The sequence below is a fragment of the Micropterus salmoides genome, unplaced genomic scaffold (assembly GCF_014851395.1).
Source record: "Micropterus salmoides isolate LMB-PRFRI ecotype aquatic unplaced genomic scaffold, ASM1485139v1 Ms_hic_scaffold_12, whole genome shotgun sequence".
In the NCBI taxonomy this organism is placed as follows: Eukaryota; Metazoa; Chordata; class Actinopteri; order Centrarchiformes; family Centrarchidae; genus Micropterus; species Micropterus salmoides.
In genome coordinates this window covers 384398-398785 of record NW_024040263.1, presented here as the reverse complement: position 1 = coordinate 398785, position 14388 = coordinate 384398, and the positions used below count along the sequence as shown (strand labels likewise).

General features: G+C 41.2%; 1 protein-coding gene across 1 annotated transcript; it reads right to left on the bottom strand.

The window, feature by feature from the left end:
- Positions 1–134: 134 nt before the first annotated feature.
- man2b1 (mannosidase, alpha, class 2B, member 1) lies at positions 135–13327 on the bottom strand. The gene is given in 24 exon segments (XM_038712711.1): positions 135–819; positions 1949–2051; positions 2314–2427; positions 2429–2464; positions 3176–3400; positions 3554–3634; positions 3787–3874; positions 4163–4264; positions 4452–4570; positions 5022–5142; positions 5302–5399; positions 5823–6005; positions 6266–6382; positions 6968–7075; positions 7372–7481; positions 7756–7834; positions 9793–9913; positions 10023–10222; positions 10503–10648; positions 10825–10957; positions 11501–11694; positions 11790–11963; positions 12765–12867; positions 13174–13327. Coding segments are annotated over 24 exon segments (2994 nt in total). The 5' UTR covers positions 13309–13327; the 3' UTR covers positions 135–715.
- Between the last annotated feature and the right edge of the window lie 1061 nt (positions 13328–14388).

Sequence of the window (14388 nt, the reverse complement as noted above, 5' to 3'; positions counted from 1 at the left end):
ACTACATGTAATTGTACCCAGTACATGTTGAAATTGACATTGCAGCAGTGTTTTCTCTTAAACAGTTCTGGAAGCAGTTTTCAATTTATGTAAATATATTCTTGACTCAACAAAACACTGCAGGTAGCCATGAGTAAGAATTACAGACTCTTTTTAATCAGGTGATTGATGATCGGTATAAAATCATTTTCAAACTATACACACATTGGCAGAAATACAAAGGCTGTGCGAATATTGCGCACTTCAGGCAGTACAGGTTGGCACCAGTTTTATTTGTAGAAAGGAAATGTCTGAGGATTTGTGTGTTATTGGAAGTGCATGAACTGGAAAAAATCTGCTAATCTGGGATTTAGTATTATTGATGTGTCTGCAGTACAAAAGGCAGCTTCGGCAAATTCTGTACAGTACTTTCTGTCTCAAAGGAGAAACATGTTCAGACACTCGCTGTCACTAAGTGGCAAATAAGCAGATTTTTTTTTTTTCTGTTTGGAAAGCCATGAGGGAAGACTTGCTCACATGCAATTAAAAAAAATCACAGCTAGGTTTCCAAAAACTTAAGCTCTAGATTATTTCTTTGTAAAAGTAGAACAAAATCTTGATCTTTCTCTGGAATCCCAGCCCAGGTATATCTGGCCACAGGGTTGATTTGATTTAGTATGTTGTCCATCCCTTTGTTCACACAAAACCATAAGCTGTGTGAACAGAAACCCTTTGTTTATCTGAGGCTGACTCTGAGGAGGAAGGTTCGGATCTCCATTGGCCTCAAGGTCACCTCCCACATGGAGGGGTCTTCAAACGTTTTCAGCAGGGGCCTCTCACCTGAAGAATAGGTTCAGCATGTAAAAATGTTTAACACAAACAGACATTTCTACAAATGTCACTGTCGAAACAAACTAGCAGATCAAAAGTCAAAGAAAATCAAAAGGTAGAAACTTACCAACAGGTGAAGTGAAACAGATACATTCTACCGCTTACAAAAACACTAAACACCCTACAGTTTACTAATAAAGCTAAACAATGCATTTATGACTCATTAAATTACACAGCCTGCTTGATTACCCCCTGCAGGGAATACGTCTTTATATAGTTAACCTGACTGTAATGGAGCAGTGATTACCACCCTTGAAGAATTAAAAAGCGTCAGTGGACTTCTGCATTCATCTTCCTCTCTTTAGTCTACTGTTCAAACTGAACTGGAACCTCACCACCCAGCCAAGTGGTCCATCAGCGACTGGCAGCTGACCAGCAGCGGCTTCCTGCCACAGAGCTGACAGATGAGACTACTTCACCTACACTACCTGGTGTTATTCTTTGGTGATCGTTAACGGATTTCTGAGTACAGGTTTTCTTCTGGTCTCTTTCCCTTCTCTCACTGGAGCTTAAAGGTCAGGGTTAGAACATGCTCCCTCAGTGGCAGATGCAGCAACTACTCACAGAATGTACTGTTAATACACGTGATCCCCAGAATAAGAATCCTACTGTTTCCTAGTGCTACCAAAAAGGACCAAATGTCCTTCTACACAGGACATTTTAAGCTCACCAGAGAATGAGCCATTTTAGATAGTATGTGCACTTTTCTATGGCATCACCTTGAAACACAATGGCAACTTTGCCCGCTGGACATCTTGATCTAATATAATTGGCAGACATTAATAATTTAATGGCCATTACTATAATGGCATCCTCAAGACAAACGTTTAGCCGGTGAGTCTCTGCATACCAGAATCTGTTTTTTTTTAATAATGAATTTTTCCATACTATTGCTGACTTAAATTTCCATTTTAATGCATTTCATCAAAACCCCTTTTTAATATAACAAACAAAGCCACAATTCTCTGTTAAATGTTTTCTACACACATGCAACCCTGTGTGTTACTTACATGTTCCAAATTTACTTTCGGCTTGTTAAGAGCTAATGTAGTGAAGATAATGACAGGTGTAGGTGTACCTGTCTCTGGTGTCCACTGAAAACGTGTCATCTCATCTTTCCACTGATTGGCTGACAGGTTTAGTTCAGACACGCCCAGCACCTCAAGAGTGGAAAACAGCTTCTACACAGACAGAAAGCAAGACAGGGTGATATAAATAGCAGTTACAATAAACTTGGAATTATTTCCATTTCATTTTATTTACTTTACACTTCCTTTAAACAGTAAATCTATAAAATGTCCTGAACTCAAAGAAGCAAAACCTCTTTTTTTTTAAGCTTGAACCAAGAAATGACTGTGTTTCATTACACTGCAAAATTTAAATGTTATGGACATTAATAATCTAACTACTTCAGCATTAGTCTTTATCATAACTGTAACTGACCTGCAGGTTCACAGTGACAGGCTGTGAGTTCAGTTTGCTCTCCCAGCTCTGGAACTGATGCTCCAGTCTCAGCAGCACCGAGTCTTTGTCCCACTGTGTCAGTGTGAGCAGGTGGGAGAGCAGGGGGCAGCGCAGCCTGCAGCGCAGAAAACTACAGACAGACCGAGACCCACAGTCACACTCACTGCTTTGACTCCAGTCATATAGGCCTGATGGTCTTTTCACAACAGGCAGCTGTTTCAAGTTTGTCGTCGGGTGTTTTAATGAATGAATTACAGGGCAAAATGTCTCTGTAAATTAGTAAGACGTTGACACTATGTGTCACTAATTATTACTAGTGCTGAAAACATGTTATTACAACTAGAGATTTAAAAAAAAAAAAAAAACCCAGCTCAGCCTGCTCTCCTGAGATTTTGTGAAATGAGAATAGTCTGAAACAGCTCAAACTATATAAAAACTTTGTTGTATCTCAGAAGAGGAAGGGACCTTAGGCCTTAGGCTTTCTATATTTTTGATACCACCATTGGGGGTGCCAAAGTCAGAAAATGTTAAAATTCGACACATAATAGCTTTGAAACAAAAAGTTCTGCAGGATAAAGGAAGTGAAAATATCATGCCTAGTGACATACTTTCCACATTTTTTTAGTTTGTAACATTTAGTCTCTATTGTTTACTGGGTTGAAATTCGTACCTCTAATATGAAATAATCTGACCTGTAGAGTGTTTGTGGTTGTTGTGCATTTAGACATTATTTGCATAAAGCCAATTCTTCACAACCTCCAAGATGGCACCCAACATGGCTGCTTGGTGATCTGTAATGCAGCTACAAAGTCAATTTATTAGACTGCTTCTCCTCACTCACCTCCAGTCGAGTTTTTGGATGCAGATCTCCATCAATGAATGTCAGCAGCGGCTGCTGTACCACCTCCTGGGCCAGGGGGCGGTGTGCGTCAGCTGCGGTGGGCGGCCGGTCCAGGGAGAGCAGGAGACGGCCCCGGACCACCAGCCCTTCTGGGAATATGTCCGACGTCTCGTTGAGGGGCTCCCCAACGCCGCGAACATCATCGTATAACAGCCGGCGGTGAAGCTGAGGCGGAGGAGCGTGAAGTTAAGAGAGAGAGACTCTGTATGTGTGTGTGTACTGACTGAGACAGAAAGACTGGTAAATTGAGTGTGTGTCAGTCTTGTTGTTCGATCTGATCCAGGTTAACTACCTGACTGTTAGCAGTGTGTATCTCACCATGATCTCCAGAGAACCGTTCTGGAGGCTGCCTCCTCCTTGAGAGCGATCAGTCACCACAGTGAGTTGGTCCACGTCATCCTGAAAACACACACACACACACACACACAAAAAGTAGTTTCTAGTTCCTTTAAATTTTGGATTATTTCTGAAAAAAACTTTCTCACACACACACACACACACACACACACACACACACACACACACACACACACACACACACACACACACACCTTGATGAAAGCACGGGAGTTGATGGGGTAGTAGTTTCCAGCAATGGGCTCCGACTGCATTAGGTTCCAAGTGGGCCGGAAATCTTTCCTTTAGGACAAAATTACAACACACCCACACACACACACACACACACACACACTTATCTGAGCTTCCTTATAAGACAGAGAGAGTTCAGTAAAACACAGCCACTCAACACCACTTAGATTTTTAAAACCAAAATCTGTCAATTTTTGGAAGATAATTTATTCCAGATCAGTCTAACTAAAGAGTTTCATTAAAATACCGTTAACTTATTATTACTACCAACATTTGCCAAATGATAAGTTAGTTACTATGTATTTTCAACATTAAAATAAAAATCGGACTGTCTCTTACTTTCTCTGCAGCACCTCTCTGCCGTTTGAATCAGTGTAGAAATATTCTTCGGTGTTGATGCTGGTGTCTAGACGAGTGATCACCTCCTTCCCCAGAGCATCACTAATGGATAAAGAGACCGAAAGAAGAGATTAAGTGATGCATTTTGGCCATGATTCCACATTAGAAAAACCAAACATCAGCTGAAATGCAGCCTATAAAATACTTACATAGTGTACTTCTATTTACACACATGAAAACATATACGCAGACTATACAGCTTTAACGTAAGTGATAAACACACACTCACTCAATGGGCAGCGGTCCGACTGTCCACTCCAGCTCCAGAGCTCTGCTGTCAGAGTAGAGTCGAACCACCTGAGACACCCAGGGAGCAAACCACTGTCTCACCTCCTGCACACAAGAGGTCTGGAGGGAAGGGAAAGGGGGGGGGGGGGCGGACGCAATATATATTTTTATATTGATGCTGTAAACTGTTTTAATTATTTTATTATCTAAAGACTACCATAGAGTGCGTAAAAAGCAATTTCAACATTTAAAAAAAAATATTATTTTTCCTGGCATATTTAAAGTATTTAATGGTTTAACATCACTGATGCCAATTATTGGATTAGAAATAACAGTGGCCTAGCATCTTAAGTGTCTCTCTCTGATAGACACAGATGTGACACACTCACCTGTGATTCATAAATAAACATATGAAAAAATAAAGCTACATAATTAACTCAATTGTTTGTCCTTAAATTCAAACTAACATTTCAGCATGTGAGTCTTGTGAGTTTAAAAGTGAAATAAAAGGAATCAGTGTGATATAATGAAGCTGCACGTGAACATAGCAGTGACGCTGCTCGCTCTCTACCTGAATGCTCTCTGTCCTGGCCTTCCTGCTGACGATGAAAGGTGTGGAGGAGTTGGGTCTGAAGATGTAGGCACCTGAAGGCTGGATACTCAATGAGTTGTTACCATCACTGGCGTTGTACCTAGAACATGCAACGCACACAAACCCACATTTTTTAAAAAAACAAAAAATAGTGAGGAAGCAAGAGGTCGGAAAACAAAAGCAAGTGTCTTGGCTTAGGTTCAAACAGGAAGTTTAAAATATATTAGGGTTTGTATGTAATTCTATCAGAGAGACTAACCAGTAGAAATTCTGTGTCAGTTTGATGGTCTGTTTGGTCTCCAGGTTGCTGAGGCTACTCAAGAGGCCGGTGTCGGGATCAAAGGTCACACGTAGGAACTGGACCACACAGACACACAAATACTCAGCTATCAGAATAGAATGCAAATGTACTTTGTCATGTATAGAAGGATTAGAAAACACATGTACAATTAACAAATACTATGTGCGCCAGATTGGCTTTTATACAGCACTGCTTCATTCATTTTTTAATATGTAACATTCTTAGAAAAAGTGAGATTAGTTTAGTTTTAAATGTCTGAGTTTCTAAAACTGATCGATGTAAGTTTTTATGAAGTCACGTTAACACTGTATTGGTGTAACATTGTGTGAATTTAAACAATCACTATCTGCCTTTCTGACCTCGTTTTGTTTTTGATTCGTTTTTTAAAGTAAACCGTGCCATTTGTCTTTAAACCATAATGTACTTATTTCCCACGGCGCAGCACAAAGCAAGTGTATAAATAATGCTGTGGTAAAGACCTTGTTCTGGATGGCTTTGGGAGTTTGGTGCTGTGTGGTGGCAGGTGGAGGCCCGTCCTTAAGCAGGGACACGGAGTAGGTGGTGAAGCCCAGAGGAGGAGCCTGAACCTGGAACACCAGCTCGTTGACAGCTAAGCCTCTGTTTCTCCTCACCTCCCAGGTGGCTGTGGACACTGGAACCACCTGGAACAGAGACACAGAGAAGCCGTCTTGTTGTGTTTTATTGTTTCACATTTCCGTAAAAAAAAAAAAAAAAAGAAAAAAAAGTCGTAAAGAGACACACCCCCGCTTCAGGATTGTGGCTAAAATGATAACCAGAATTCTGTAGGATCTGGATTACTTTATAAAATCCCATCTGAAGACTTTAAGATATGATCATACTGCACTTTTGGAATCTTCAAATCATAAATCTCTCATACTTAATAAAAGAAACACGCACTAACCTGGCAGTCCACAGATTTGCCTTCAGCATCTGATATGACGTATGCGGTTCCATTTACCGGGAGCCTGACAGGCCAAGTCACGGGGCGAGCAAGAGGGTTGTAAACATTGACTGAGAACTGAGAGAGCCAGAGAGGAAGGGGAAGAGGAAGGGAGGAGGGGTGCGGTTGAGCATTGTAATAACAAAACTGATATTCTATTTAGAAGATTTTCTTTTTAATTCAACGTGAACCTCTCTTGAAAGACTGAGAAAAGGCATGTACAATATCTGTCTCTGTTTGCATGCACTCCATGTGTCCTTCATTATGTCGTATTGTGAGGAGCCAAAGTCATTGATGTCGTGGGGGCTGGGTTTAAGAATTGGTTTTACAGTTACAGTCAGAATTAGGTTATGTTAAAGGATCATTTTGGTACGTTTAAACCAGGGCCCGGTTTTCACATATTTTGGGGTCAAAATGACTAGTAGGTACAGAATGTTTTGGAATCTGTGCACTAGATGGCTTCATTTTGACCTAAAAAATATGTGAAAAAAAATATGTTAAAATGGGTTTATAAATATCCAAAGTACCCTTTAATATTGTGTTCAGAAAGTTAGGGGTTGTTGGGTAAGAAAGGATCTAAGGAATTCATCTTGTAGTAAAAATCATTGGCGGTGTCCCCACAAAAACATACGTTTTTTTCCTGGATGTGTGTTTGTGTGTCACCTTTTTGCTGGACTCAGTGAGGGGACACACACTGATGTTGAGGTTGTCACAGTAGATTCGCTCAGCAGGCGAATTACTCAGAGCGGCCAGACTGTTACTGACCAAAACCTGAGAGAGAAATAAAATAAACAAAGCACATAAAAACGGTCATACAAAGCAGTTTCAGCTAAACAGTGTGTTTGGTAAAAAGTTACATTCCAGTAGGCTTGATAACTCCCATAATACACGTTCGCAGCGGATCTAAATAAACAGTTTTTATTGGAATAAACTTTCTACCAAAACTGTTCTCTATGAGGTCTGTGGATACTGTTACAATGTGTGTTACCACAGAAGCTCAAAATATTACTGCACAAAACATACAGGATTATGTTGAACAAGATAATGCCGTGTAAAGCCTGAAATACCTGACAACGTTGCCAGCCGTTAGCTAGCCTCCTAGCGTAGTCATTTGCTACGTGTTGCTTCTCTGTGCCTGACACTGCGTCATGGTGCTGAGCCACCGCCATGGCTTTCTCTGACAAAGACATCAGAAACAAGTACCTGTCAGTCAGTCCACAGTCTGGTATCCAGTCAGATTTATTAACACCAAGACCAGTATGCCACTGAAAATGACGACACTTAGGATATGTCATATGTGGGGAGTTCTTCAGCCATTCATTTTTTGGCTTGAATCTTTTCTCACTGGAGGTATGAATGTGACCACTAGATGGTAACACACTGGCTGCCTTCCCCACTCGGCAAATGCCAGCAATGTTTTACAATAAGAAGCAATAAAAAACAAATCTAACTCATGGTCTGGCTGTCGCCCTCCCCAAAGGGTCCCTTCCTGGAGACCGGACCACCAAGTACCTCCAGCTGGTTACACGTCTGTAAAAAAACAAAACAAAGCCACACAGTTACAATCTGTTCAGCGGTGTACAATATTTTTATCTATCAGATGGAGTAATATAACATTTAATACAGACATTTGTGGCTCCAGAGGAGGATTCCTATTGACTTTGGTAATCCGCTGATTAATGCCATCAACAGGTTGTAGTTAATCATGTAGGGCAGTGGTCGGCAATAGGTGGATAGCATAAAAATAAAGAATAAATAAATTGATAACGGCTGATGCTGAAATAGATCTCAGTCATGACAGCTACAGTTACTCACATAACCACTTCCTGTTAAGTGACTGTGCCTCTAAAATAAAAGCATGAGAACTTTTTTTGCAGCGATGCTTCATGTCGAGTTTATTAAGATATTTTACTTTGAAGAGTTCTGAAGGACAATTCAAAAGAGTCTATGCGTGCTTGACACACCTCTGAAAAAGCGGTCAGTAAACGTGTGATTGGATTCTCCTGAATTTCCTCAGGGAAATGAAAATGAATGCGGATCAAACGCCAGAACGCGCATGCACACTGCAGCACATGCTTTATTATGAGCGTGTGCAAAAGTGTCCTTTTGTTCAATTTGTTTAACAAGGGAGAAAAAAAAAATATCCACAGTAAGTTGGAATTCATATTACAACCTATCTACCGGGAGTCCCGCACAGTACCGACTGAGCTAAACGTACATACAGTATGATTTTAAATAATTTGACTTTGTTCTGGCCCGCCCTGTAACGGCTTTAAAACAAAACTGTCCCGATGCCAGACTTGTTTGCCGACCCCTGATGTAGGGGAAAGAGAGAGAGCTTTGACATTACTTTGAGATTAACGCTTACATGGCACAATGACATGCTGATGACATCATACTTCAGTGCTAAATGACACAGCATGCCACACTATATGTCAATATGTTAGTGTACGTGCTGTAGGTTACCTTATTAACATGCTGACTGCACAATACCAATGTTAATATACTAACACGCAAATGTTTAGCATGTTAGTGTGTTAACATCCAACTAAATATTCCATACTAAATAATAGTGCTTTAAAGTGACTGTTAATGACATTCTCACTGTGTACTAACCAGAACAAGGTAAAGCAAATTCCCAAATGTGATCCTTCATGCTCTGTCAACGTCGAATGGGAAGAATGCAATTAGATTTTGGCTTTAAATATGATCGAGTCCGTGTTTGGACTAGAGCTGAACGATTTTTACTAATATTGCAACTGCGATTTACTATGAGATTAATTTTTAAGCTCTTTAGCTCCTGTGTTATTCAAAGCGGACAAGCAATAAATCAGTGTATAGTATGATCAACACAATATTAAATAGATTAAACATACACTGTTCTTTCTTGTAGGCCAGGCCTTGATGAAATTAGGTGATGCATGAATTATTATTATGAGCAATGGTGGAGAAGAAATATCAAATTATATGAGAAAGATAATTTGAGAGTCAAGTCATGGCATTAAATAATATAATATCAGGTCGGCCTACCTACAGACCACAAGAAAAACAAAGTTCACCAGTGTGAACTGTATTATACAGTAAGCGCTCAATACAAAACCCACAGTTCAACCACCAATTAATCCTTATCTCAGTTCAAATCTCCTAAGAGTCCATCTCTCATCAAAAACCTAAAAAAATACTCAGTTTGAGGTTCAATTCGAAAGTTGGCCAACAACTTTGGCAATTGTCCTGTGTGACACTTAAGTTTCTGTGGAGTCAGCTTCTGTAAAGCCTAAGGCCATTGTACAACAACAAGTCAAGATACAGCGTAATGTGCGAAGTTGATGCTTCCTCTGCAGACTGCTTTACTCTCGCGTGCCATGTGACCAGAGCGTAATCGCAGCCTTTGCGATTAGAAAATCTCGTTTTATCATATCGCGATAATATCGCTAATGCAATTAGTCGTTCAGCCCTAGTTTGGACTCGAAGAGTGGACCTCAAACTACCTGCAGGTTGCTGTTGCTGATCCGCTCATAACGTTTCAGTGCTGGTCGGCTGGTAAAGTAGCCGGTCCAGAAATCATGAGCGTTGTCTGCATAGGGGAAGAAATCATCTGTCTTCAGAGCCCTGGGTTGAAAGAGAATGAAGTTGCAGCACAAATACGCACACTCAACAGTCATTATGGCTATAATTCTGACACTGGTACTCCAACAAGCTCTTTTAAAGTTCAGACTACCAGGTGAGGTTTGCTCTGTGCAGCTCCTGGAGGTAACAGGACGGGGTAGAATAGAGCGCGTTGACTTTGCTTCCATTCTCCTGCCGGGCGTTGACGTAGTGAATCAGCTTGTCCAGGTTCTTGTACCACAGGTTGGCATTCTCATACTGGAAGTCTGAGCCCATGGTCATGATAATGTGATTGGTCTTATACACCGTAGCCTGAGAGAGGAAAAATAGGAGGCGAATGAGTGGCTATAAAGACACCCACACCGCTACCACATCTAATCATGCCACTAAATCAAAATGAAAAGTTTGACAGTCCTCGTGTCCTTTATGGTTGTTGATTCATGTAGCTTGTAATTAAAGAATTGACATTTCTTTTCAAACTATTTACACCGTGTGTACAGCGAGCTTGTCATTAATCATTATATCCTTCAAACATTCACTTGGGGGCCTTTGCTAAGGTGAGTGCGTGGTCATGTGTGTATGTGTGTCCAACCTGACTGCTGGCGATGTTGATGAAGCGCTTCACCACATCATCGACATTATAGTCCTCCAGGTCAGGGTCGTCTCTGATTGGTGGGTCATCACAGAACTGGTCCCAGCAGAACCCTGTAGGAGGGTTGTACCCGTTGGGAAGGATGCCTATTGGGAGGTGCAGTAAAGGGAAACGTTTAAATGGTTGGTTCAACCAATTTACAAAAAAAATGTGTCATCTGTTCATAAAGTGGAAGAATCCTTATTTTCATAACTCGAGTCAACATTAAAGAATCGATCAAGAAGAGAAGCAGCATTTGTGCATGTGTGGGGGCTTTTGTTACCGGTGAAGAGGTCAGCCACGGGGGCTGTGAGGCTGTCTGAGGCTCTCCACAGAAGCTCCTGCTCCCTCTTGGACATCCTGCGAGCCCGATCCTGGTAGTCCAGACGGCCAAAGAAGAGGCCGTCATACCCCATCTGGAATAAAACACACAGGAAACATTTAGCATAAAGCTCAGAGATGAATGTTTGCAAGCTCCAATGCTGCAAGCTTGAAGCCGTGGATTGGCTACGAAGGCTAAGGCAATATATTTCGCTGAATAGGTCTTGAAGGAATCTTTTGTGATTTTGAAAGCTTACTTGCTTGCTTTCTTGCTGAGCGTTAAATGAGAAGATTGACACCACTCTCTGGTCTGCACAGCAAATATGATACTATAGCCAGCATCTGGTTATCTTAGCTTAGCATACAAACTGGAAAGAATTAGCCTGGCTCTGTCAAAAGGCAACAAAAAAAGCTCACAAATTAACACCTTATATCTTATTTCTTAATCCCAAGTGTTGCTGAAGTCTCTGCTGGCTGCGTTGCAACCCCGCTGTGACTCCAGGAAGACACTACAGCCAAGCCAAGAAATAATCCAGCACATAATAACCTGCAAAACCAACTTTTTTAAAATCTAACTCTCTGTGAAAGAGTGACATGCATTTCCTAAAATGCTGAGCTATTCCTTTAAGATAAACTACCTGCGCAAACATGGAGGCGTGTTCGCGGGCGTGGCCAAAGGGGTCAATGTGCCAGGCGACACGGGGGCGACCACAAGACCCAAAAGTGTCATTGAGGAACCTCAGGCCCATGGTCATCTGGTCGATGACGGCGCTGTAGTGGGTTGTGGCCTCGTCACTCATACACCAGCCGCCATTCACAAACTCTAGACGGCCTGGTGGGTGTGGGGGTGGTGGTGGGGCGTTAGTCAGGTTATGGAGCGAAACCCTTCCAAAATTAACCATAAATGTTCAGTGTTGGTTCATGTACCTTCATTAACCAGTTGTTTGACTGTCTGCTGCATGCTGGCGCTCTGCCGTTTCCACCAGCGGTAGAAGAACGCCGTCTCCACATAGATAAACCTCCTGTCCGGATTCTTCAACAGCTGATCCACCACTGAGTCCAGGATGTACTGCACCCCCGCATGCTGGATGTCATTACGATCTATTCACAGATACACAAATGTAGGAATCACAGCTCCAAGAAGCTCACTGCGGTGAAAGAACATCTAACATTTGTGAAACATATTCTTAGGTTGAACTAAAGAACACCAGAGTCTGTGTTTACCCTGACCTATCATATTGCACAAATACATGAACAAAATCTGAACATACACACAGTACATATTAGATATTTATTTATATTGCAGATAATCTCTGCTTATATAACCACACACACAGGTCAAGAGACGATGACCTGCACCTGCAGAACGGCCGTTCTCACTACAACTGGCACAGTTTAAATTTGTTATTTAGACAGAGGTGAATGAGACATTTTGGGACAGATGTGCATGTATTTGTTAATTTACATTTGGCCTAGTTAGGTAGTTTACACATTCTGTCACTGCAGCCACAAAACGTGGTTGTGGTTTTTATCTCATTTAATTTTCTTCCTTATGTGTGTAAGCTCAGCAAAAATATAACTCAATACGCAATGTGCTCGTTCTGAATATAAATTTGGTTCCTTTATTTTTTTAAAGATGGGGAAGGAGGATGTGTGGGAGGTATATTCAGTGTGAGTGTTTCATGTACGGGGACTAATTGCACACTAACCGATGGGGACTGTGTCTACAAATTGAGGTCCCCACAGATAGAGAATGCTTTTTGATGGTTAAGACTTGGTTTTAGTATTCAGGTTAGAATTAGGCTAAGGTGAACATAAAGGGCCAGGGAATGCATTATGTCAAGAAGGTGTCCCCATGGATACAGGAACAAACGTGTGTGTGTTTGTTTATGTCAGACTGACCTCCATAGTAGTACTGGTCAACAGTCTTGAGCCAGCCGACATCGTCATGTGTGTGAGGGACCAGGTGGACATTCAGCATGTTGGGCTTGGTGGCATGACATGACTGCGCACACACAAAAACACACTAAGGCACATCCACATCTACAGCACTGGGCTACTAGTTTAGTTAACACTTTGTTAAAGAAGACACTAAAGGCAGTAACGTTAGAGCTTAATTAATAAAATAAATTCGTCCAGTTATTTTCAGAGTAATCTCATTTCCCAAACAAACAGGAAATTAAATTTAATAGGCGGTTGAATGAAACTGAAAGTAGCCACGGGGAATAGAAAGTCATCCGTTTTAGCGAAGTGACGTTAAACAACTAAAAACACACACAGAAAAAATGAAGAAAAGTAAAACGCAGCTGACCTCGTATCCGCAAGTGCCACTCTCTTTGGTTTCCTGGCCAAGAGGAAAACTTAAAACACCACTGACGATGAACAGGAGGGGAACAGCCAGCTGCTGCGACCCTGCCGCCATGCTGGAAAAAACCCTAGAAATCATGTGACATCTGTTTATGTGCTATGGCATCACGTGGTAAGATCCCGCCGGTGAAATTAGGGCGTTTTGTTTCCTCAGTTTGGACTCTCAGGCACAACACACACGGGGTAAAAAAACAAACAAACTACAGGCAAACTGAAGGCAAAGAGTATGTGTGCAGTAACATGACTCACTCCGTAGGTGGAGATAAACTGTTCCCCTGAAACGTACATATTTTTGGAGTTATCCGTAGTCCAGGGATTCTTGCCAGTCCAAACCAGAAACACTCTTGTAATGCTATTGATAACATAATCATGTACTAGCATGCTAGGATATTTTTTTGTTGTTATCAATTGATCTATACATTTTTGTATTGGCTAAATTACCAGGTAAATTCTTCACATTCTTGTTATGGTTTACCCACTGGACAAAATCCACAGGCATAAAAAATATAGACCTACATAAAGCAATAAAAATGCTCACATTTGAGGAGCCAGCTGGTGTATTAAATTGGTCTTGAAGCCTAATGATGATGGAGCATACCCTTAACCACTTCCACATTTTGACTCCCTTAGGACAGTGGTTCTTAAAGTGGGGTCCAGGGAGCCCCAGGGGTCCTTGAGGGGGTTCCATGGGGTAACCAGCAAAAATTCCACTCACTATAATTCCATCCATAAGTAACACAATGACAGAACATATGACTATTTTGGTCATGGGTTTCATACACTTTCTGTAATCACCCTGGGACAAAATCTGATCAAATAGGGGTCTGTGGTCTAATTTGTGTCAGTTTAGGGGTCCTTGACATGAAAAAGTTTGAGAACCACTGCCTTAGGACACTGCAATCCCCAAGACTGTTGAAGTCATTGGGGTTTAAAAGTAGGCTAGTCAGTAGGCTGTGGATAACATGAATGACTCTCAGCATGTATAGGGAGAATAAGATGGGGATTAAAGTAGAGCCCTGTGGGACAACACAGATAAGTATTCAGAGAAGGATGCAAAGAAAAAAGATACATTTTGTCATTTAAATTTGAATTACCAAATGACAAAAAAAGTAAGATAAAGTTTTTTAAAGCTCGTTTGTGTTTGTTGTTTTTTTTTAAT